This window comes from Nematolebias whitei, chromosome 23 (assembly GCF_014905685.2).
Source record: "Nematolebias whitei isolate Nwh7 chromosome 23, NemWhi1, whole genome shotgun sequence".
NCBI classification, from domain to species: Eukaryota; Metazoa; Chordata; class Actinopteri; order Cyprinodontiformes; family Rivulidae; genus Nematolebias; species Nematolebias whitei.
The window spans coordinates 9,628,695-9,650,647 of NC_056520.1; the positions used below are offsets into that span (position 1 = coordinate 9,628,695).

Here is a 21,953-nt window from a genome sequence, read left to right on the forward strand (position 1 = left end):
CAGCGGAGTTTCCTTGCAGTCAAGTTGCTCCCGCAGAACCCGGACTAAACCAGAGCTGTGGTTCAGACCAGGCTGGTTGGAGCCAATCACTGTCCAAAGGGAAGTGTCCTCGCCAGGTAAATTTCACCTGAAGTCTCAGTCAAGCTCCTGCAGCCAGCGCCCCCTGCAGGCTGGAACCAGGACCAGACTAGTGGTCCGACAAGATGGCTGATTTATAAAAACTTTGGTTTTTAACAGATTGTCTTCGTTAATATTCAGAAAAAAAATCCTGATTCTGTTGAATGGAAAGGGTCATTGTAGAGTTCTGATCCACCCAGACTGGGTCATCATCGCAGCCCACGGCAACATAATTTTATAAAATCAAATGTTAGCATGTAATGTTTAAATTTGACGTTTAAATTTGACTTTTTTTTTGGACACAACAAATTTTATTCATTAAAGATGTGACGATGTTAAAATAAATTTTTAAAGCAGCTTAATTTTTTGTTTTTGTTGTCAAATTAAGATCGTCCTGCAGATAGTTTGTGTTGTTACACCCAGGGGATCATAACATAGCCGATGAGGAAAACATGGAGCAGAAGATTCCTGTTTCCACGGCGATTCCCCGCAAAAATTACAACAGAGTAACTGGCGACAGCGACGTCGCCCTGCTTTGGTCGACTTGCTCCATCACTGAATCAATACGCCGTTTTGGTCTGCCGTCATACCAAAAGTTTTGCTGGGGCAAGAGGACGTTCAGGGGGCGACGCCGACACCTCATCCGCTCCGGTGTTCCCTGTCCTCCGCAAGATGTTTGTCCCCATCATCCAGAATTGCCAGAAAGCCCATTTCAGGTTGACCACCAACATGCTGGACACCAGGAGTGTACCAGGTATGGTAATCTAAATGATAAGTCAGAGCGTGTCCGTGCCCCTGGAGGTGGGTGGGGTGAGGGGAAGTTGGGTGATGCAGGCTCAAGGGTTGGGGGTGGTGGCAATGGTTGTTTGCCAAGGGCACCAAAACAGGCTAGAACCACCCCTGACTGAGACATTTATTTTCTGAACATGACGTCCCAGTGGCTTTCAAACCATCCATCCATCCATCCATTTTCTTTACCCGTTTATTCCATTTTGGGTCACGGGGGTCGCTGGTGCCCATGTCCAGCAATCACTGTGCGAGGGGCGGGGTACACCCTGGACGGGTCGCAAGTCCATCACAGGGCCACATAGAGACAAACGAGCCAAACAACCATTCACTCTCTCACTCACACCTAGGGACAATTTAGAGTTACCAATCAGCCTAACATGCATGTTTTTGGTCTGTGGGAGGAAACCGGAGTACCCGGAGAAAACCCACGCATGCACGGAGAGAACATGCAAACTCCACCCAGAAGGGCCCCTGGACCGGGGTTTGAACCAGGGACCTGCTCGCTGAGAGGCAGCAGCTCTACCAGTTGCGCCACCGTGCTGCCTGGCTTTCAAACCCCAAAATACATTACGGCAAAGACTGGTCCATCCCAAATATCCAGTCCCACGGCACAGAGTAACGTTGTGTATGCTGTTCAGTGCCAGGAAGGCTGCGATCAGTCTTACATTGAGGAAAGTACACAGCCACTGGCCAAAAGGATGGCCCAGCACAGAAGAGCAACATCATCAGGCCAGGACTCTGCTGTCTACAACTCATCTGCAGCAGTCACTCTTTCAGGGATGAAGATGTTCACAGACAGGAACGTTGGTTTGAGAGAGGAGTGAAGGAAGCCATCTTTGCAAAGAGAACTCATCCATTAAACAGGGGCGGAGGCCTCCGTGTCCTTGGCCACCTCTTACAATGCTGTTAATAGTATCACTAATTATTTAATGTGCTTTTTTTTTTTTGTTGTATAATTGGCAAATACTACTGGATGTGTTGAATTTCCCCATTGGAATGAACCAACGAACCAACCAACAAAACCAACCAGCCAGCCCACCCAGTTATATCTGGATGTCACCAGCAAACTGATCGATCCACTACGAGAAGGGGCTGTTTCTAAGACTGAGTTTGCTGCAGTGCCTCAGACTGAAGAAGTCTTCTGGATAAAAGATGAAACGTTCCAACGAAGTAGAATCCATCCAGAGGACTTGACTTAACCTTGCTAGTTTTTAAATAATGACGTATAGAAACTTAGATAGGCAGTAAGACTTTTAAATATTTAGAAAACCTCACCTCATCAAGTCACAAGTTTTAAAACTTTATCACGTCAGCTGCCAGCAGTGGTGTTTCCTGAAGCAAAGCACTGTGGGAGTTGCAGTTTTCTCCTACAGTTGTGATGGAAGTCAAATATTTGTAGCATGAAGGCCGAATGCTTGAGATAAACCCTCCCCCAGCCCAAACCTTCCTCCCCCAGCTCGGGTCGTTGCCCTCTCTGCCTCCGTCTCGTTTCTCCACATTCTGACTCCGTTACTTCAGCTCGGCACAACGAGGTTTCTCCGACCAGCCGGGACCATGTTCTCGTGTCTGAGACTGTCCCTGGGCCTCCTGCTGCTTCACCTCACCACCGCTCACGGTATGTTCTGTCCAGTCCAGATTCAGCTGTCAGGACTGAGGAATGTCGAGCGTTAATGGAGAAGAAGCATGTTGAGGGTGTTTTCAGAAAGGGGGGTGGAGGTATGGGGTTGATTGGCAGGTAGGGAGTGACACTTGACCTTGTGATGAGTGTTTACAGCAGTTTGGAATCTGATAAACTAATGTCTGGGTATGATTGAAGTGAGCTATGATCTTTTTTCAATCACATGATGTAAAACTGTTAGACAACCCACTAAAATAAAATGTAAACAGTTCAGTTCTGTCCAAAACAAACATTCAGGCACCTTAAAGGGAAGACAACCTAACCCAAACATCCTCCTGATTTTGCAACAGAAAGGTTACAATTACAAGACGGTATGTCTGAACATGGGACTAATTCTTCCACAAATTCTCTGTCACCAGTTTTTTTGGACGAGCAGGCGGCCAGCCAGGTTCTGATCCGGCGGATACGCGCCAACCACTTCTTTGAAGAGGTTAAAAAGGGTAACCACGAGAGGGAGTGCGTCGAGGAGCGTTGCAGCTGGGAGGAAGCACGAGAGATATTTGAAGACAAAGAGAAAACTGTATGAAGCTCTATCACGTGAAGGCACACAACAGTGAAGAAAACTCTGATGTTTTCCATTAATTTGTTTGTTTTTTTCTCTTTTCAGAATGAGTTCTGGGCCGTTTATGTTGGTAAGATGGTGATTCCTCAAACCCAACGTTTTAAGAAACAGGAGTTTTTGAGGTCAACCTGCTCTTCCTGCAGATGGCGACGCCTGCAAGTCGAACCCATGTGCTCATGGAGGACAGTGCAAAGACGGGATTGGAAGCTACGCCTGCTACTGCCAGGAGGGATACAAGGGCTTCAGATGTGAAATCGGTACCGAAGTCATAGTTCAGAAGAACACTTTTCGTGTTGGGTTATTTTGGAAGAACTTAAGGCGAAAATCTTCCACCTCCTGAACTGATGAGGTTGTGTTGAACAACATGGTCAAGAACAGTTCCAATGCAATTTGCAGATCAAGATCTTAGTTTCCATGTCACCCCTCAAGGTGTTACAGAAGACATTTAGCTATACAGTATGTTGTTGTTTTTTTCTTATAAAACTTCTTTCAGCTTGTCCCTCTTCAGGGGTCGCCACCTCCATGTCCTCTCTAACTGCATCCATATATCTCCTCTTTGTTTTTCCTGGCAGCTGCTTTTTTAACATTATTCTACCAATATACCCACTGTCTCTCCTCTAGACATGTCCAAACCATCTCAGTGTGTCCTCTCTAACTTTCTCTCACAGTTATTCAACCAGTGCTGTACCTCTGATGATCTCGTTCCTAATCTTATCCATCCTTGTCACTCCTAAGGAGAACCTCAACATCTTCATTTCTGCCACTTCCAGTTCTTTCTCCCATCTTTTTGGCAATGCCACTGTCTCCAGACCATACAACATCTCACCACTGTCTTGTAAACTTTTCCTTTGACCTTTGCTGACATCCTTTTGTTGCAAATCACTCCTGAAACTTTCCTCCATTCACTTCAAATTGCCTGGACTCTCTTTTTCACCCCTTTACCACACTCCCTATTTTCCTGGACAGTGGACCCCAAGTATTGAAGTCCTGCACCTTTGTGACCTCTGCTCCTGAGTTTTTCTTATAAATAATATTTATATTTTTAGTTTTTGTAAACATCTAAGAATCTATAGTCTAAACCAGTGGTCCTAGACTCTGGTCTTCAAGGGCCACTATCGTTAAAGCACTGGACTAAACTTTTAAATTGTAACTTTTTTACGTAGAGACATTTTTACTTGTGTTAAATAAAGTGAAGCACAAACAATAAAACTGGAAAATTCTTGCAGATTTATGTCTGGGATGAGAAAAAGTTGTGGAACCCTAAATTTGTCCCAAGATTTATGACGATTGAGATTAGACAGATCGTTACCCTGCCTCAAAAACCAGTTCCTAAAACCTTCAGTTTTTGCGTTCTTACAGCTCATGTCCGACTGAGTAGTTTCTTGTCTTCACTGTAATTTCTGTATCCTTGCAGTTATTCCTGAGCTCTGTGAAAACAAAAATGGCGGCTGTGAACACTTCTGCAATGTTGACGGCGGAAACGTTCGGTGCTCCTGCGCTGACGGATATTTTCTGGCACCGGACGACAAATCCTGCATGTCCAACAGTAAGAGAAGCTAAGGAGTTCATCATCATCATTATCATCCAGCTTGATGTCAAACTAAAGACAGTTGCACCTTTTGCTGTTGTTCCTGGAACTAAACTTGCTTCTCAAACCCGTGCAGAACCTTTTAAATGTGGTGCCATCGTATCCGACAGCGTCCGGACCATTTTCCGATATGAGCGACAGAACGTCTCGGAGACGAACGTCACAGAGCTGAAGGCCGTCACAAACTCCACAGAGGCAAAGCAGGAGCTCCTTGATCCGTCCTCACCAGCAAACACCAGCCAGATCCGGTCTGATGACTTTATTTTTGAAAATAAGATAGTCCCTCAAAGGGCCACGCAAACTCGTATTGTGAACGGAGAGGACTGTCCACCAGGACAGTGTCCATGGCAGGTAGTCTCACCAACTCCCTGGGATGTTTTATGCTGTTGTGTTCTTTATTGTTACTCGTCCACGATTTGTCTCATTGTCTCAGGCTCTCATCCTGAATGAGGACAACCAAGGCTTCTGTGGAGGGACGATCCTTAACGAGTACATCATCCTGACCGCCGCCCACTGCATGAACCAATCACATTACATCTCCGTTAGACTTGGTGCGTCCAACAAGCCAAAACACTGAGCTCAATCCAGTTTTAATCACGTTTATGACAGTCCAATTCAATCTTCTTGTATTCCATTTCAGTCCAATTACGCTCAGTCAAAATCAATCCAGTTATAACACTTATCCCATTAAAACCAGTCCAATTTAAACAGATAGTGGCAGTTCTTAATCCAGTTGGCTACGGTCCAATTCAATCCAATTATAACCTATGAAAATTAAATTAGAAACAGCCCAATTTAATTTGATAGTGACAAATGTTACTCCAGTTAGATATAGTCCAATTAGATCTACTAAAATTCAATTAGAACCAGCCCAATTTAAATTAATTGTGCCCAATTTCAATACTATTAGAAATATTCAATTCAATATTTTATTCAATGCGAGTCTAAATTAATACATGTACAGTCCAATTCGATTCATTTCAGTCTTCTTTAATCCCACTTCAATCCAGATAGATACATTTAAATTTTATCCAATTATACCTATTGAAATTCAATTGGAACCAGTCCAATTTAAACTAATTGGGTCCAGTTTTATTCCAGTTTGGTACAGTAATTTATTACATTGGCTACAGACCAATTCAATTCAATCTTTTTATATACAGTTTCAATTGAGTTAAATAAAGTCCACATCAGTTGAAGTATAATCTATTTAAATCAATTTAAAAGCCAGTCAAATTTAAAGTAAGATATTGTATCTGTCCAATTCAACACAAATAAGATAGGGACAGATAAGTTCATTTATACCATTTTTCAGGGATTTTTCTTAAGTCCAATTCAATACATTTATATTCAATTTCCATCCAAATAAATGCATTTAAAATAATTTTATTAGAGTTCAGTCCAATTCATTGCATTTATGTCTAATAAGCTTTGACACAGTTTCTACATAAGTGGTCTAGATTTAATCCATTAAAATAATACTGACCTGTGGGTTACTGCTTCTGTGCATTAAGGCGAGTTTGACACGCTGGTAAACGAAGGTACTGAATCCATGCACGAGGTGGACGCCATCATCTCCCACTTCAACTATAAACCAGTCACCTACCATAACGACATCGCCCTCATCAAACTGGCCACGCCCATCAAGTTCTCCAATTTTATCCTGCCTGCCTGCATACCAGAGATGGACTTTGCTGAGAAGGTGAACTTTTGTTTTAGTCACTGGTGTAAAGGTGTTAAATAAAATGTTTGAGTTCTTCAACAATAAAACTTTGGTATTTCTAGCATTTAGACTGGCTTTCTAATTCTAAAAAGTACTTGGACCATTGTTCACTACAGGCTACTCTACTGAACTTCATAATAACTACGTAAAACAGATCAAATATCTTTTTAAAACCTTAAATGATAGTCTTTGTATCACTGCTGTACTGTATTCCAATTTAATTTATTGTTCAGCATCTTTTGTTGCCAACAGGTCCTACAAGGTCTCCAGTAGTGCTACTTATGTAGCCACAAGGACACCGGAACCATCATTCACTTAATTTCCACTGAGGGTCTCAAAATATTTTTCATTGCAATTTTGTTTCGGGTTGTTTCCATTTGGCTAGCTCTGCTTTTCAGCTTTACATCACAGTTTAGTTTATGGAGGATTGTGTTAGCTCGGTCTGTCAGTGCCACGCGCCTGTAATCCTGAGTTCTATGGGCATCTGGCATAAAACAGTTGCCAAATCTTTCAAGCTAGGTTGCCAACCGGACCGTCGGTCCAATCAAACCTTTGTGTAGTTGACACTGAATGCAATAGTTGTTCTCAGGCTCAAGACAGAGGTGTCTGAAAGTATGCTGGTGTAAGTGAAATACAAAAATGACATGGCATAAAAACCGCAGTGGGTTTGACCTTCTTTGCTGTCGTCTAAATAGGGATTGCGATTACAGCAATACCATGTGAACGTAGAACTGTTTCACAGTCAACGTAAAAAAAATCTATGACATTTCAAAATGGTGAACATCTAAATTGGGCCTAACCTGTAAACCAAACTTCTAAGCACAAATAGTTTGAAGATTATAAAATCAAGTGACGTTACCTTCAGTTGGGCAATTTTCCTTGCGTCATGTTGCAGGTCCTGATGCGCCAGCCAGAAGGTTTGGTCAGCGGTTTTGGACGTCTTGGCGAGGGACGTCAAGCTTCCACCACCATGCAGCGCCTCTCTGTACCCTACGTGGATCGTCACACTTGCATGGAATCCACTCAGCTGCGAATCACAACACGCATGTTCTGCGCCGGCTACGACACAATAGCCAAGGATGCCTGCCAGGGCGACAGCGGCGGGCCGCACGTCACACGCTACCATGACACCTACTTCATCACTGGTATTGTGAGCTGGGGAGAGGGCTGCGCACGCAAAGGCAAATATGGTGTCTACACACAAGTGTCCAAGTATATTCAATGGATCCATAATGGCATCAACACACTGATGTCCACAGGGAAGAGCAGCAGACGAAAGAGACACCACGGCAACATCACAAGGCTGTATCTTTGAAATACCTGTATTCATACAGTGAGCAGAGATTAGTCATATTTTGTAAAATTACCTCTTAAAAAACAGAGACCATAACTAGCTGCTCACTTTAGCAGGCCAACATTAGCCCTAATGGAGTTCCTCAAGGCTGTAACCTCGGCCTCTTACATTTGTCTTTTTTCCTTTAGGCTACAAAGATGATTTAAGCATCTGAGGGACAGCAGAAAGATTTATAAACCAAAAACAAATCTGAATTTATTTTTATTTGAAGATGCTAGATTCAATAAATGTTTTATTTGTCCTTCGTTATCTCTGTCGTTTTTTATGTCCAGCTTTGTGATTGATTTGCAGACACATTCTGTTTTAAAACAAAGTAAACTGTCTCATTAAAGCTGAACTCCTGGTTTTCTAGCTATCCGTACAGAATTATTAAAAGTTTGGAATAATTTTAATGGTTGTTTTTATTACCAGTAGTTCAAATTAGCATTTGGGCCTGATCTGAAACAAATAAAATGAATATAAGACAACACTTTGTTTTTGTTATAGTAAACTATTTTTGTACAATATTGAATATGAAGGAACCCTTGACATGAAATTGGACTTCCACCTTTTTCTTTAAATGTATTTTCTACCTCCCAATGCGAAAAGGTCAGCAATAAAGTTTTGTCCTTGTGTGTCTGTTAGCAAAATATCTCATGAACCACTGGACATATTTTAATAAAACTCTCACAAAGTAATCAATGGTTGTGCACCTACAACACAATAACATTTGGAATTAAACTGATTTAAGGTGGCTGTTACAACTACTAAACATTAGCAAATACAAAAATGGAAGTAACTCAGTTCATTGTACAGATACTTGAGTTTAGATTTTACGTGGTAGTAGACTCATCTTGAAACATTTCTAAGGAATCTTCATTTATTTAGTAAAAAAAAAATTAATGAGTTTTTTTTTTTGGTTTGTTTCTGCTTGATTTTATTGCGGCATCAAACTTGTACTATAAACATTATTTTAAACAGCAGTTGTTTTTGCTGCTGCTGCCTGATGTGAATCTTATTAAATTATTGATCGGCGTGACAAAAGTCCCTTCATGTTTACCTGAAACAAACAAATCAGGTTTCAGAGGTCGAACCTTGTTTTTGTGTGACTTTAGAAGTTCAGAGTCCATAGCCGGAACAAAATGTTACCAAGAACTGGATTTTCTTTTTAACTCTTTAGAGAAACGGGTCAGACTCAAAAATGTCAAATTAAAACTATAAAAGCTTCCAGATCGACCTGGATCTGATTTGAAAGATGAATATCTAAAGAAGAGCAGGAAACAGATGGACTTTTAAAATAATGCTCAGATCTTGTGATCCAGACACGTTGAAAAGGTTGGTTGTGTGCAGACGGTTGTGAGTCTGCCGTGTACACACTCTCTGTTTATTGTGCGCTCAGCGTGATGGCGGTCGGCATCATGTCAGCGTCTCTGCTCGCTCTCGTTCTCCTCGGATGTTTACTCCAGACGTTTGGCCAAGGCCAAGGTAAGAGCTCGATATAAGTTTTTCCATTTTAAAGTAGAAACTGTTTTGTTGTCGTTCCAGATGAGATCATGAAAATGTTGAGTTTATGGCTTTTAAAACTCAACATATTTGATTCGTTTTAGTTTCGTTAAAATTAGGCTGCTCAGCGGAAAGAAACAAGAGAATTCAACAATTATTTGTGCCGCCATGACTCAACGTTTAAAACTCACATTTTTAACAAAAAAAAAGGCTTGTAAGCTCAATCATCCAGGTAGATAACAACCAAAAAAAAAAAGTTAAATCATGTCATCTGGACCAGTTTCTTTAAGTGAGAAATGTTTTGTCTCCCATCCAGAAGACTTAGTCAGTCTGCGGCCGGCCAACCAGAACTGTCCCATAGGTAGCCTTCATTACTGTGTTTCAAGCCAACCTACTATAGGTTGGCTTGTGAGTAGCAAGTTGGCCATCTAGCCTAAAACATTTAATAGTTATACATGATGACTGATTGTTTTGGACGGGTGGGCCCTGTTTGCATGTGTTAAAAGCCTACTTCTGAGATCCCACAGGAGGTTGGCTTGAAACACAGCAATGAAGGCTACCTATGGCACCATCTGTCCCAGATCTTCCAACCAATGTTTTTGCCAGAAATCCACCAAAAACAATGAAAAATGTCCCCATAGACATGAAAGTTACACTACCTGGCCAAAATAAAAGTAGCCACCTGGATTTAACTAAGCAAATAGGTACAAGCCTCCTATTAGATAATTGCTGTATGGGTGATTATCTTTCAGCTGGCAACAAGTTATTTAACCCCAACTGGTGCAATGAGTTGCTTCTCATTTCTTAAACAACCATGTTGGAAGACACATCGTGGAAAAGATGCCAGTCTGTTTGAGAAGAGTCAAATCATTGGCATCAAGCAGAGAAAACATCTAAGGAGATTGCAGAAACTACTAAAACTGGGTTAAGAACTCTCCAACGCATTATTGAAAACTGGAAGGATAGTGGGGACCCATAGTCTTTGAGGAAGAAATGTGGCCGGAAAAAAATCCTGAATGATCGTGATTGGCGATCACTTAAACGTTTGGTGAAATAAAATAGAAGAAAAATAACAGTATCACTTAAGGCTATGTTTAATAGTGAAAGTAAGAGCATTTCCATACGCACAATGTGAAGGGAACTCAAGGGATTGGGACTGAACAGCTGTGTAGCCTTAAGAAAACCACTAATCAGTGAAGCTACCCGGAAAAAAAAGGCTTCAATTTGCTAGGGAGCATAAAGATTGGACTCTGGAGCAATGGAAGGTCATGTGGTCTGATGAGTCCAGATTTACCCTGTTCCAGAGTGATGGGTTCATCAGGGTAAGAAGAGAGGCAGGTGAAGTGATGCACCCATCATGCCTAGTGCAGAGTCATCAATGCAAGATCTTGGTGAAAACTTAATGCAACACTGGATGGAAATAGATCTTGTGACATTACAGAAGCTTATTGAAACAATGAAACAGGGAATGCATGATGTAATCAAAGTTAAAAGCGATCCACCGAAATAATTAGTGTGATCTTTTTTTGGTGGCAACTTTTTTTGGGCCAGGCAGTGCATTTAATAAAAGTTAGTAAACCCACTCAAACTTAACAGCAGAAACATCATTCAAAGTTTAAACGGGTCCAAGAAAGTCGGGCTTTACATAACTGGACTGCTATCTTCAGATCTTAAAACACTTCTTACAAAATGAGTTGAAGCTGGAGGCTTATGGGAGATTTTACCACTGAATGTTTGACTTGCAAACAAACGCTGCTTCACCATCCGTTTGTAGGTACATTTGTCTTCTTTCATCCATTGTCTCTCTCTGCTGTAGGACTGATGGTTTTCTCTTAAACCCCCTTAGAGGTAAGAGGTCACACCCAAACCCATTGACTTCCACTGTTTTTGAGCTCAGAATCTTCAGAATCAGAATCTGCCGCTTACAGTCAAGATCCGACTTGTATTTTCCCACAAAGACTGTTTGTCTGAGGCTTACTTTTTACTCTGTATTTCTGTGTAAAGTGCTGCCCTTTCCTGGGAATCGCCATGGTTTGATTCCATCATGGCTACCCACATAGATCTTGAAAATTTCAGACTTAATATCATCTCAAATCAGACGTCGATGTTCAGGAGACTTTAGTTAGGTAGTCGGAGGATTTGCGTTTCTTGCGGAGGCGCTACGATTTTGTGGCTTGTGTGTTTGCAGTGTTTCGTCGGTCTCCTGAGGCACACGCCGTGTTCCTGCGGACCAAACGGGCCAACCAGTTCCTGGTGGAGGAGATCCTGAAGGGGAACCTGGAGAGGGAGTGCTTCGAGGAGCAGTGCAACTACGAGGAGGCGCGAGAAGTGTTCGAAGACGACGCCAAGACGGTGCGTTCGAAACGGTAAACTTCTGAACCAGGAACAGTTTGATTATAAACGATTGTTTGTGTCTCCGCAGCTCACCTTCTGGACCGTTTACCGCGGTATGTCTGAACCATCGTCATACTTTGAGATGGGCTTTCCCTTGAGAACGCCCTCCGTCATTCCGGACCAAATATTTTCTCGTTGAGGAGTTAATTGTTCTTGTTTATGGTTTTTCTGAGATGGGGACCAGTGCAAACCCAACCCCTGTCTCAATGGGGGGAACTGCACCGATAAGGTGGGGGGGTTCATCTGCTCCTGCAACATTCCCTACTACGGACCCATCTGTGAACTGGAAACACCTGAAATGGGAGAACAGACGATACCTGACTCGCAACCACATGCACCAGGTTTGACCACACCCACAGCTGAGTGGAAGGGCGGGGCCTATAAAACCATACGCCATGGTGTGTTCAGGGGTCTTCAGGTTCAGGAGCTCCTTGTAGGTAAAACTTTCCCCATCTAAAAAAAATACCTTCCCGTTTGTCTCAGAAATATCCGAGTGTCCAACAAAAGGCCCGACAGCATGTCACCAGCTGTGCACGGCTGCCTTTGACTCGTTCACCTGCTCGTGTATGTCTGGATTCAAACTACAGAGTGATGGGCGGAGCTGTCTGCCTGAAGGTTAGAACCCACACAGACAGTTCCATATTTGCCAAAACTGTCTCAAACCTGTGAATTTACATCCTTACGTCCACAGTGGAATTTCCTTGCGGTCGACTTCCTGATGCTTCCGTCTGTCACCACAGAAACTGTCCCTGGCAGGTGAGATGCTCTCAGCCAATCACTTGAGCAGAAAATTAAAACATGGATAAGCAACATTCCTGTTTGGTTTGTTTTGTGTATCTAGGTGTCCCTGACAAACAGCATGGGAGTGGAGCTCTGTGGTGGTGTGGTGCTAGGTCGCCGCTCCGTCCTGACCGCTGCCTCCTGCCTCTACCTCAACTCTGGGCCTGACCTCCGACCTTCACACTTCTTTGTGCTCATAGGTATGTTGATGATGTTGATCATGATCATCAGGCCAGGACTCTGCAGTCTACACTCATATCCAGGCCAGCGGTCACTCTATCAGGGATGAAGATGTTCACATCCTTGATAGAGAGGAATGATGGTTTGAGAGAGGAGTAAAGGAGGCCATCTTTGTGAAAAGAAACGGTCCATCATTAAACAGGGGTGGAGGCCTCCATGTTCAACTGTCCCCCTCTTACAATGCTGTTATTGCTAGTATCACTCAGCCTCCTGTGAATAGTAAACAGCCATCAGTGTGCTAATGATCCATTGTTAGGCTGATGGTCCTTCTTGATTATGTGAACAGCTGGTTTGGTTGTCAGCAGCAAAACTGGTTGATCCACTCTGAGAAAGTGCTATTTATAAGACTGAGCTGAATACAGCTCCTCAGACTGAGGAAGTCTTTCGGATGAAAGATGAAACGTTTCTTTTTTTTTTTTAATGTCCAGAGGACCAGATTCAACTTTTTTAGATATATATAGCATTAGCTGCAGAGCTGATACACACAGTGCCTTGTGAAAGTATTCGGCCCCCTTGAACTTTTCAACCTTTTGCCACATTTCAGGCTTCAAACATAAAGATATAAAATTTCAATTTTTTGTGAAGAATCCTCAAGTGGGACACAATCGTGAAGTGGAATGAAATTTATTGGATGTGTCAAACTTTTTTAACAAATAAAAAACTGAAAAGTGGGGCATGCAATATTATTGGGCCCCTTTACTTTCAGTGCAGCAAACTCACTCCAGAAGTTCAGTGAGGATCTATGAATGATCCAATGTTGTCCCAAATGACTGATGATGATAAATAGAATCCACCTGTGTGTAATCAAGTCTCAGTATAAATGCACCTGCTCTGTGATAGTCTCAGGGTTTTGTTCAAAGCACAATGAGCATCATGAAGACCAAGGAACACACCAGGCAGGTCCAAGAGACTGTTGTGGAGAAGTTTAAAGCTGGATTTGGATACAAAAAGATTTCCCAAGCTTTAAACATCCCAAGGAGCACTGTGCACGCAATCATATTGAAATGGAAGGAGTATCAGACCACTGCAAATCTACCAAGACCCGGCCGTCCCTCTAAACTTTCATCTGGAACAAGGAGAAGACTGATCAGAGATGCAGCCAAGAGGCCCATGATCACTCTGGATGAACTGCAGAGATCTACAGCTGAGGTGGGAGAATCTGTCCATGGGACAACAATCAGTCGTACACTGCACAAATCTGACCTTTATGGAAGAGTGGCAAGAAGAAAGCCATTTCTCAAAGATATCCTTAAAAAGTGTTTAAAGTTTGTCACAAGCACCTGGGAGACACCAAACATGTGGAAGAAGGTGCTCTGGTCAGATGAAACCAAAATCAAACTGTTTGGCCACAATGCAAAACGATATGTTTGGAGTAAAAGCAACACAGCTCATCACCCTGAACACACCATCCCCACTGTCAAACACGGTGGTGGCAGCATCATGGTTTGGGCCTGCTTTTCGTCAGCAGGGACAGGGAAGATGGTCAGAATTGATGGGAAGATGGATGGGGCCAAATACAGGACCATTCTGGAAGATAACCTGTTTGAGTCTGCAAGAGACCTGAGACTGGGACGGAGATTTATCTTCCAACAAGACAATGATCCAAAACATAAAGACACATCTACAATGGAATGGTTCACAAATAAACATATCCAGGTGTTGGAATGGCCAAGTCAAAGTCCAGACCTGAATCCAATCGAGAATCTGTGGAAAGAGCTGAAGACTGCTGTTCACAAACGCTCTCCATCCAACCTCACTGAGCTCGAGCTGGTTTGCAGGAAAGAATGGGCAAGAACTTCAGTCTCTCAATGTGCAAAACTGATGGAGACATACCCCAAGAGACTTGCAGCTGGAACTGCAGCAAAAAGCGCTACAAAGTTTTAACGCAAGGGGGGCGAATAATATTGCACGCCCCACTTTTCAGTTTATTTGTTAAAAAGTTTGACACATCCAATAAATTTCATTCCACTTCAGGATTGTGTCCCACTTGTTGTTGATTCTTCAGAAAAAAAATTTTTTTTATATCTTTATGTTTGAAGCCTGAAATGTGGCAAAAGGTTGAAAAGTTCAAGGGGGTCGAATACTTTCGTAAGGCACTGTGTATAGCATTAGCTCCAGAGCTAAAATATATAGCATTAGCTCCAGAGCTAAAATATATAGCATTAGCTCTAGAGCTAAAATATATAGCATTAGCTCCAGAGCTAAAATATATAGCATTAGCTCCAGAGCTATAGTATAGCATTAGCTCCAGAGCTAAAATATATAGCATTAGCTCCAGAGCTATAGTATAGCATTAGCTCCAGAGCTAAAATATATAGCATTAGCTCAATAAATTAAACATCATGTTGATCACATTTGATTGTTTTAACCAATTTATTGTGCATAAGGACTAATATTTTATTGTCCCGTTATAACTTTTTAGCCTCGACTACAACCAATGTACATCATCGCTCCAGAATGCATTGCGTCTGTAAAATAATGGTTACATCCTTAGGTGGAAAAAAGTAATAAACATCTATAATTTTTTAAAGTGATTAGTTTTCATGTGTCACAAACAACTTTTAGTAGATGAGAGAAATAACATATTTAGTCCAATATGTGTAATAGTTGGAGATACCTTTAAAATAACAGATTAATTTACATGTTGATGTCTCCTAGGCAACAAGAAGCTCTTCTCAGTCCAAGCCTTGTACCTCCACGACCGCTTCAGTTTAAATCACCACGACTACAATATCGCTCTTCTGCAACTGGCCACGCCTCTACTCTTTGGCCCCACCCTCACTCACCTCTGCTTACCCACTAAAGATTTCAGCGAAAACGTCCTGATGGATTCCGGGAGAAAAGGCGTGGCAGATAGCGGGGGGCGTGGTCAGAGCTCGGACCTGGTCTACGTGACGTTGGACGAGTGTCACAGGCAGCTGAACGTCTCACACCCGCTCAGCAACAAAATGTTCTGCATGAAGAGTCAAACAGAACCTTCGTGGAGGAACGTGAACGTTTTTTCCGAGAATAAAACCAGACCGTCGGTGGATCCGAACATCACCTCAAGTTCAAAGAGGCCTTTAGGGAACCAAAATATTGGCACTTTAAACAGGACTCAGACTCAGATCCAGATTCACCATAACACCACTTCAAGGAATCACGAGGCACCACACGGTGGCAGGTGGAGGTCAAAGGTTAGCAGTCTGTGTGGCAGCTTGTTGCCGGGGTCGCCGGTTGCTACGGTGGAGAAAGGAACAGCGTTTCTGACCGGACTGCTGATCTCATCGTCCTCAGGTTGCGACGGTCAGGTGTTCACCAAAGTGTCCCGTTACTTGAACTGGATCAGACCGAGACTGCTGAGAGCAGAGGATCACATGACCCCCCAACTCAGCCAGTATCCCCAGGAACTCATCAGCCAAGACAATACGGTTTTCTGAGCACTGACATTTAAACTTTCTCTTCTGAGCTACAAACACTAAGTTTGATGTTTTTACTGTGTTAAAATGTATGTGAATTGTGTAAAATAAAATGTTTTTAAAAACAATGCCCATTACAGAAGTCCCTCGATTATCACGGGGGTTACGTTCCACACACCACCGCGATAACCGCGACGTAGGACCGCTATATTTATTTTAGCATTGATATTTATATTTTAAGGCTTTAGAAACCCTTACCACTAGGGGTGCACCGATTGCAGTTTTCTAGATGATCACCATTCTCTAAAAAGTCTGACCTTCCGATTTTGGCGGATACCGATTGTGTTTTATAAGCGACACTGTCAGGAGTTATAAGGTCACAATGCACCTTCAATCTTCCAATATTGTTATTGAAAAACATAACCTTGAACAATATCCTAGAAACAATACAAACTTGTTTTAACTGGCCATGAGGTAGTGCTCTGAAATATAAATGAAGTTTAGACAATTGTTGTTAAAACTATAAAAATCTAAAATCGGTTTCTCACATAAGTATTGATTGATCGACGATCTCCCAAAATTAAGGAAATTGGGGCACGCCCCTACTTCCCACACTCTTTTAAAGTTCGAAACTCTTAAACCAACGTAATTTTAACAACATACGTATATATACTGCACAGCACTGCAAAATTTTATGTGTACTCACCAGCTCTGCAGACCAGCAGCTCTGTTCCGGTCGGTCTCGGTTCTAGTTCAGCAGACCTACCCTGCAGCAAGACGAAGCCCACCGCCCCGTCCAGGTTGACGTGCGCGTGGATAATTGAGCTTCAAGATTATTTGCGACTTTCCTGCCAGTTCTCTGAGCTTCTATGATTGTCATTTCTGACTTTGCGTTGCAAAACTTTCCCTTCATTTCGGCAGAAAGCAGCAGTTGGAAGCACTGTTGGTTTCTGGGTAATGTAGTTCTTTTGACTTGCGTTACAGTATAGGCTTATTGAAAGAAAACTACAAAATGGCGGTGCCTGTTTAAAGTTTTTTCGTTAACTTATAATCCTGCACCATTCCAATCAGGTGAGTAATTTTAAAGTTGATAATCACGTATCGTGTACAATCTTACGCTGAAAAAACGCGAAAAAGTGAGTCCGCAAAAATCAAACAGTGAAGTAGTGAGGGACAGAGCTGTCATTTCTAACCCGGGCCCGAAGCCATGATAATGTGTTGGATGGGCAGGCCAGGTCAGTGTTGGGCTTTTGCTTGCGTCAGCGAATCAGCCGCGATCCAATTATATGACAACATTGCTTGCCATACATCACCAGCCGCACGCATTTCACCACAAACTGATCGGCCTTGAGGTAAAATTAAGTTCAGTTAAGTTTCAGACGGGACTATACTGTCAGGAAGCGATCCATCACCCAAATGGACGTTCATTCAGCCGCTGCACTCAGTGGACGTGGCGCGGCCGACGACCCAAACAGGTGAGATTCCAAAGCAGACATGTCCGAGCAGGGTCCATGTCCGAATAATGCAGAATACAGGCAGAAACAGGGTTTAAATGCGCTTTGATGGCCATGAAAGGACAAACACCCCCTCAGCTCCGATCTTCCGCCCCTATTATTCAGCCGCGCGTCACCGCGGTAAAGTTAAGTTTTACGCTAGACATTCGAGCTCCTGGCTTCAGCGGTGTGTTCCTCTCGTTCGATCCGATGCAGGCAGTCGGATTTCGGTCAGACGAACTCGAAGGAGAGGAAGACACCGCTGAAGCCACAGAGCTAGAATGTCCAACGTAAAACAAATTTAACCACGGTCCACACGTCCACTGACCGTTAATAACTATAAGCAGTGTTTGGAAATGATGGCTACGGGCTGGGTCGGATCGGATTTTTGGGGGTCGAATGCAACTCTAGCGAGGGACTACTGGATCACAATCAATTACAAACACGCTTTGAAAAACACAAAATGTTTTATTCAACAATACTTTTAAATAATAAAAAAGCTTCCAGGAGGGCGTGTCAGCCTAGAGGGATTGTGGGTAATGTAGTCTAGGAGACAGAGGACAGAGGAGGGAATGGGTTTTGTTTACTGACCACGAGCTTCTGGTGCTGATGGGAGATGTAACCTTTAATGTGACCCTGAAAACACAGAGGAATCAGTCTGGGTTCACCTGGATCCAGGTGTGGGTTCACCTCTGCGTGCGCTCACCATGTAAATGAGGTTGGCCAGGATGCATTGCACCTCGTCAATGTCGACGTCCTCCACCTGCATCATCTTCAGAGCCACCAGGAAGGCGTCCAGAGGCAGCTGGTGCGTCTTCAGCAACAGATACCTGCGGACAGTCAGAGGTCGCGGAGGTCAGTAAACAAAAATCATTCGTTTTAGTCAATGTCACTGAAAATGTTCTGAATACTCCGTTAGTAAACCTGGACACACTCACACTTTCTTGAAGAGGTTCCTGTATGTGATGATCTTCAGCTTCTCCAGGATGAGGAAGATCCCGCAGCGGATGAAGAAGGTCTCGTGTTTGGACAGAGCCTCATTCAGCAGCAGCAGGTTCCCCTCGCTGACAAACACAAGGGTACCCGAGGTCACGTGACTGTGTGATGTCACGTCCCGTTTCTGTGTCCCCCCCACCCCCCCCCTGCTTACCTTACAGCTTTGGTGACATCAGCAAACTGCATGAGGTCGTACTTCCTGAGGAGCTGAGGAGTCGGCATGTGACCCTGAAACACCAGCAACAACCTGAAGTCACTCTGGGAGGACTGGAAACCACTTAGAGACCAGATGTGAACTTAAAGCGAATTAAACCAAATATTTAGTTTATTGTTTAGAGTTGGGATTTCTAACAGCCACGTTTCAGTGGATTTCACTTAGTTGATGTTGTCTAATCACAACCTGAGCAAGAGTCTATATGAGATCTATTAAATCTTAAACTAATAGGACCTTTTTTTGAAACTGTTTCTTACTGAAACACAATTAGACTTTAAAATAATCTCTGCACATATTTGGCTTTATTATGTAATTTCTTCACTCGACAAAATGTTGTCGTTTGTGACGCATGAAAACTCCCAATTACTTAAAAAATAAATTTAAGTTCATTATGTTTTTCACTCAAGGACGTCACCATTATTTTACAGATGCAATGCATTCTGGGGCAATGACATACATAGGTTGTAATGGATACTAAAACACAAGGAGTCGAAGCTAAAATTTATAACATGAAAATAAAGTCATTTATAGTTTTAGTCCATATGCACAACAAATCGGTCAAAATAATTGAACATGATCAACTTGCGTTTCATTTATTAGCTCCGGAGCCAACATTTTATATATATATATATTTATATACTGAAGAAGCCCTTTGGATGAAACGTCTCAGCAAAAAAAGAAAACCCTCCGGATGACCTGACTGAACATTGTTAAACAGCATACAGTATTTTTATAGTCTCGTTTTTATAGCTGAAGTATTCATTAATAAATAAGGTTTGTTTTTTTTTTACCTTGAAATCTTAATTTCATTAATTTTTGGTTAGTTTAAATCTGTTTCTGTCATTTTAATATTTTAAAGATTATCCAGCGCATACATTTTTCTGATGCCATTTTCTGACGTTGACCCAAGTTAGCTGGAGCTAATTCTTATTTATGACCGCGTAAATCCATTTAACTGATTTTCTTTTTAAATTAAAGCAGTACCAATGTGTTGTACACAATATAACAATAATCTAAAAAAGAGGGTTTACAGCAGGGTTATTCAACTGGCGGCTCAGGGGCCGAATCAGGCCCAAGGATGAATTCATTTTGGCCCATCAACGAGTTTATTTTGAAATAAAACTAGATGTAAAACCATAAAATAAACTTAATGACAAGAACTGCTGGATGTCCGCCCCCTGAGCTCTTGGCTTTCAGTAACTGTGGCATTTCAGTTTAATTTTCAAATCATAAATCGCGATTAACCGAGGTTTTAAACCGGTATGAACTCGTTTGATTAGAACTGATTTACAGGTGTTGAGTTACTAACCAGCAGCATTTTAACTGGTAGCAGGTAAATCAGGATCATTCTCTTGTTCTTCTGGCTGGAGCGGTGACAGTGATGGAAGGCGTAAGACAAGAACTCCTCCGCTGAGGAAAGAAAACATCGGGTTTATGGTTTAGTTTGCGCTGCGGTCCGGTTTTTATTCCTCCGGAGCTTGAATTATATTTAAACCAGAGCTGGACGGCAGTTTTACCCGTTTGAAAGTCGCTGTCGAACATGGCTTTTCGGCCCACGTAGTATTTGTAGGTGACCTTCTGAGCCGGGCTGTAGTCGTTCTTCAGGGTGGAACTGTCAATGGCTCGAATCAGAGGTTTGCACAAGTGCAGCTTATTAATCTGTGGCATAAGAGTCGTTAATCCGTTATTTCATTCAGCAGGAAACAACACACAGGCCTCTAAAGACGGGAGTAAAAACCTTAAAGTAGATCTTGAAGAGCTGGTTGCTCAGAAACATCATCCCCCACTTCTTGGAGTCCTCGATGCCCGCTCGACTTTGAAACGGGAGATTAAATTAGAACTGAGGCAAGTGTTCTGTTTTTTTTTTTTTTTTTTTAAATGTCAGAAATAATAAATAAACTGTAAAATTTGGAGTACGGTAAGTCGTTTTGGTTTTGAAAAAGCGTCAGATTAAAAACATTTACAGCCGTCGGTTAAATCAGTCAGGGAGAATAATCTAGATTTGGAAAAACGGGTTAAATTGTACGGTAGCTGCGCATGGTCAGGTTTTAATAAGAGCAAATTAAAATTATTTACAACCGTACAGTTGGATGGATGTGTAAATCATTTCACAAAATTTTCAGATTTAATAAAACATCAGATTAAATTTTTTTTTTCAACCGTACGGTGAATCGAAGTTTTCTGGTTTAATTAAAATGGTCAAATTAGGATTTCAACCACAAAATAAACCAGGAACGGTAAGTTTGCCTTCATTTTTTTTACCGTATGGTAAATTACGCAGGACAAGTTCATTAAATAAATGATGGTAAATTTTTCTAGTTTTCTAACTGAATAATAAAGCATACAGGGAAAGTTTTCTGGTATTATAACCGTACGGTAACTCAAAAAAGGAGTTTTCTGGTTGTTTTCCTGTACGGTAAATAACACAATAAACCTTCAAGTTTTATAGTTGAATAATAAATCGCACAGGGCAAGATTTCTGGTTTTATAACTGTGTTATAAATCACACAGAAAGTTTTCTGGTTATATATATTGGTACGATAAAGGTCAGTAAATCTTTTGGTTTTTAACTGTACAGTGAATCACAAATTTGGAAAAACAATTTTTAAACAATTTTACAAGTTTTTGGTTTTCCACTTTACGGTAAAATCACACCGGGCAAGCGTTCTGGTTTTATAACCATACGGTACATTAAACATGGTAAGTTTTCTGGTTGTATTACAGTACAATAAATTACACAAGACGTATCCTGGTTTTATAAAAGTAAAATAATAATAATTTAATAATAACGGTGTACATAGTCTACTGACTTGTCGCTGGCGCAGATTCTGAAACAGCTCATTAACTGCTCAGCTGCTTTCTCCAACATTTCTCCTGGTTGTCCTTTTCCTTTCTTCTGCAACTGCTGCTCGGCCTGAACAAATCCAGAATCAGAACCAGATCAAAACACATCCAGACAAGTAGGCATCTCTGCAGACAAAAACAGAAGGCGTATCCAGAGGGCCACATCTGATTGGACAATAGAAAAATGGGCGTATTTAGAGGGCCACATCTGATTGGACGATAGAAAAATGGGCGTATCCAGAGGGCCACATCTAATTGGACGATAGAAAAATGGGCATATCTAGAGGGCCACATCTGATTG

At 42.0% G+C, this 21,953-nt stretch overlaps 3 protein-coding genes across 3 annotated transcripts in view; 2 read left to right on the plus strand and 1 right to left on the minus strand.

Annotated features, from left to right (window-relative positions):
- The first annotated feature begins 2,361 nt into the window (after positions 1-2,361).
- On the plus strand, positions 2,362-8,239 carry f10 (coagulation factor X). The gene is made up of 9 exons (XM_037696475.1): positions 2,362-2,521; positions 2,944-3,104; positions 3,192-3,216; positions 3,290-3,403; positions 4,561-4,692; positions 4,811-5,085; positions 5,168-5,285; positions 6,249-6,436; positions 7,353-8,239. Exons 1-9 carry the CDS (start codon positions 2,461-2,463, stop codon positions 7,770-7,772), a joined length of 1,494 nt encoding a protein of 497 aa, XP_037552403.1. The 5' UTR covers positions 2,362-2,460; the 3' UTR covers positions 7,773-8,239.
- Positions 8,240-9,193: 954 nt separating this feature from the next.
- prozb (protein Z, vitamin K-dependent plasma glycoprotein b) lies at positions 9,194-16,159 on the plus strand. The gene is made up of 8 exons (XM_037696477.1): positions 9,194-9,275; positions 11,482-11,645; positions 11,716-11,740; positions 11,861-11,972; positions 12,169-12,302; positions 12,379-12,443; positions 12,529-12,667; positions 15,366-16,159. The coding sequence occupies exons 1-8, from the start codon at positions 9,194-9,196 to the stop codon at positions 16,124-16,126; spliced, it is 1,482 nt and encodes a 493-aa protein (XP_037552405.1). The 3' UTR covers positions 16,127-16,159.
- A 1,948-nt stretch (positions 16,160-18,107) lies between these two features.
- The window catches only part of pcid2 (PCI domain containing 2), a 6,863-nt gene continuing 3,017 nt past the window's right edge, over positions 18,108-21,953 (minus strand). The window contains exons 8-15 of the mRNA XM_037696607.1: positions 21,619-21,722; positions 20,547-20,622; positions 20,326-20,467; positions 20,118-20,218; positions 18,749-18,822; positions 18,537-18,662; positions 18,305-18,428; positions 18,108-18,234 (exon numbers count right to left, since the gene is read on the minus strand). Coding sequence (XP_037552535.1) covers positions 18,145-18,234; positions 18,305-18,428; positions 18,537-18,662; positions 18,749-18,822; positions 20,118-20,218; positions 20,326-20,467; positions 20,547-20,622; positions 21,619-21,722 — 837 coding nt within the window. The 3' untranslated portion in view covers positions 18,108-18,144. The remainder of the gene's footprint in view (positions 18,235-18,304; positions 18,429-18,536; positions 18,663-18,748; positions 18,823-20,117; positions 20,219-20,325; positions 20,468-20,546; positions 20,623-21,618; positions 21,723-21,953) is intronic.

Coding starts and splice junctions, on each gene's coding strand:
- f10 (XM_037696475.1), top strand. CDS start 2,461: ATGTTCTCGTGTCTGAGACTGTCCCTGGGCCTCCTGCTGCTTCACCTC. Junction 4,693..4,810: donor CAAATCCTGCATGTCCAACA/GTAAGAGAAGCT, acceptor AAACCCGTGCAG/AACCTTTTAAATGTGGTGCC. Junction 5,286..6,248: donor TTACATCTCCGTTAGACTTG/GTGCGTCCAACA, acceptor CTGTGCATTAAG/GCGAGTTTGACACGCTGGTA.
- prozb (XM_037696477.1), top strand. CDS start 9,194: ATGGCGGTCGGCATCATGTCAGCGTCTCTGCTCGCTCTCGTTCTCCTC. Junction 11,741..11,860: donor CTTCTGGACCGTTTACCGCG/GTATGTCTGAAC, acceptor GGTTTTTCTGAG/ATGGGGACCAGTGCAAACCC. Junction 12,668..15,365: donor ACACTTCTTTGTGCTCATAG/GTATGTTGATGA, acceptor GATGTCTCCTAG/GCAACAAGAAGCTCTTCTCA.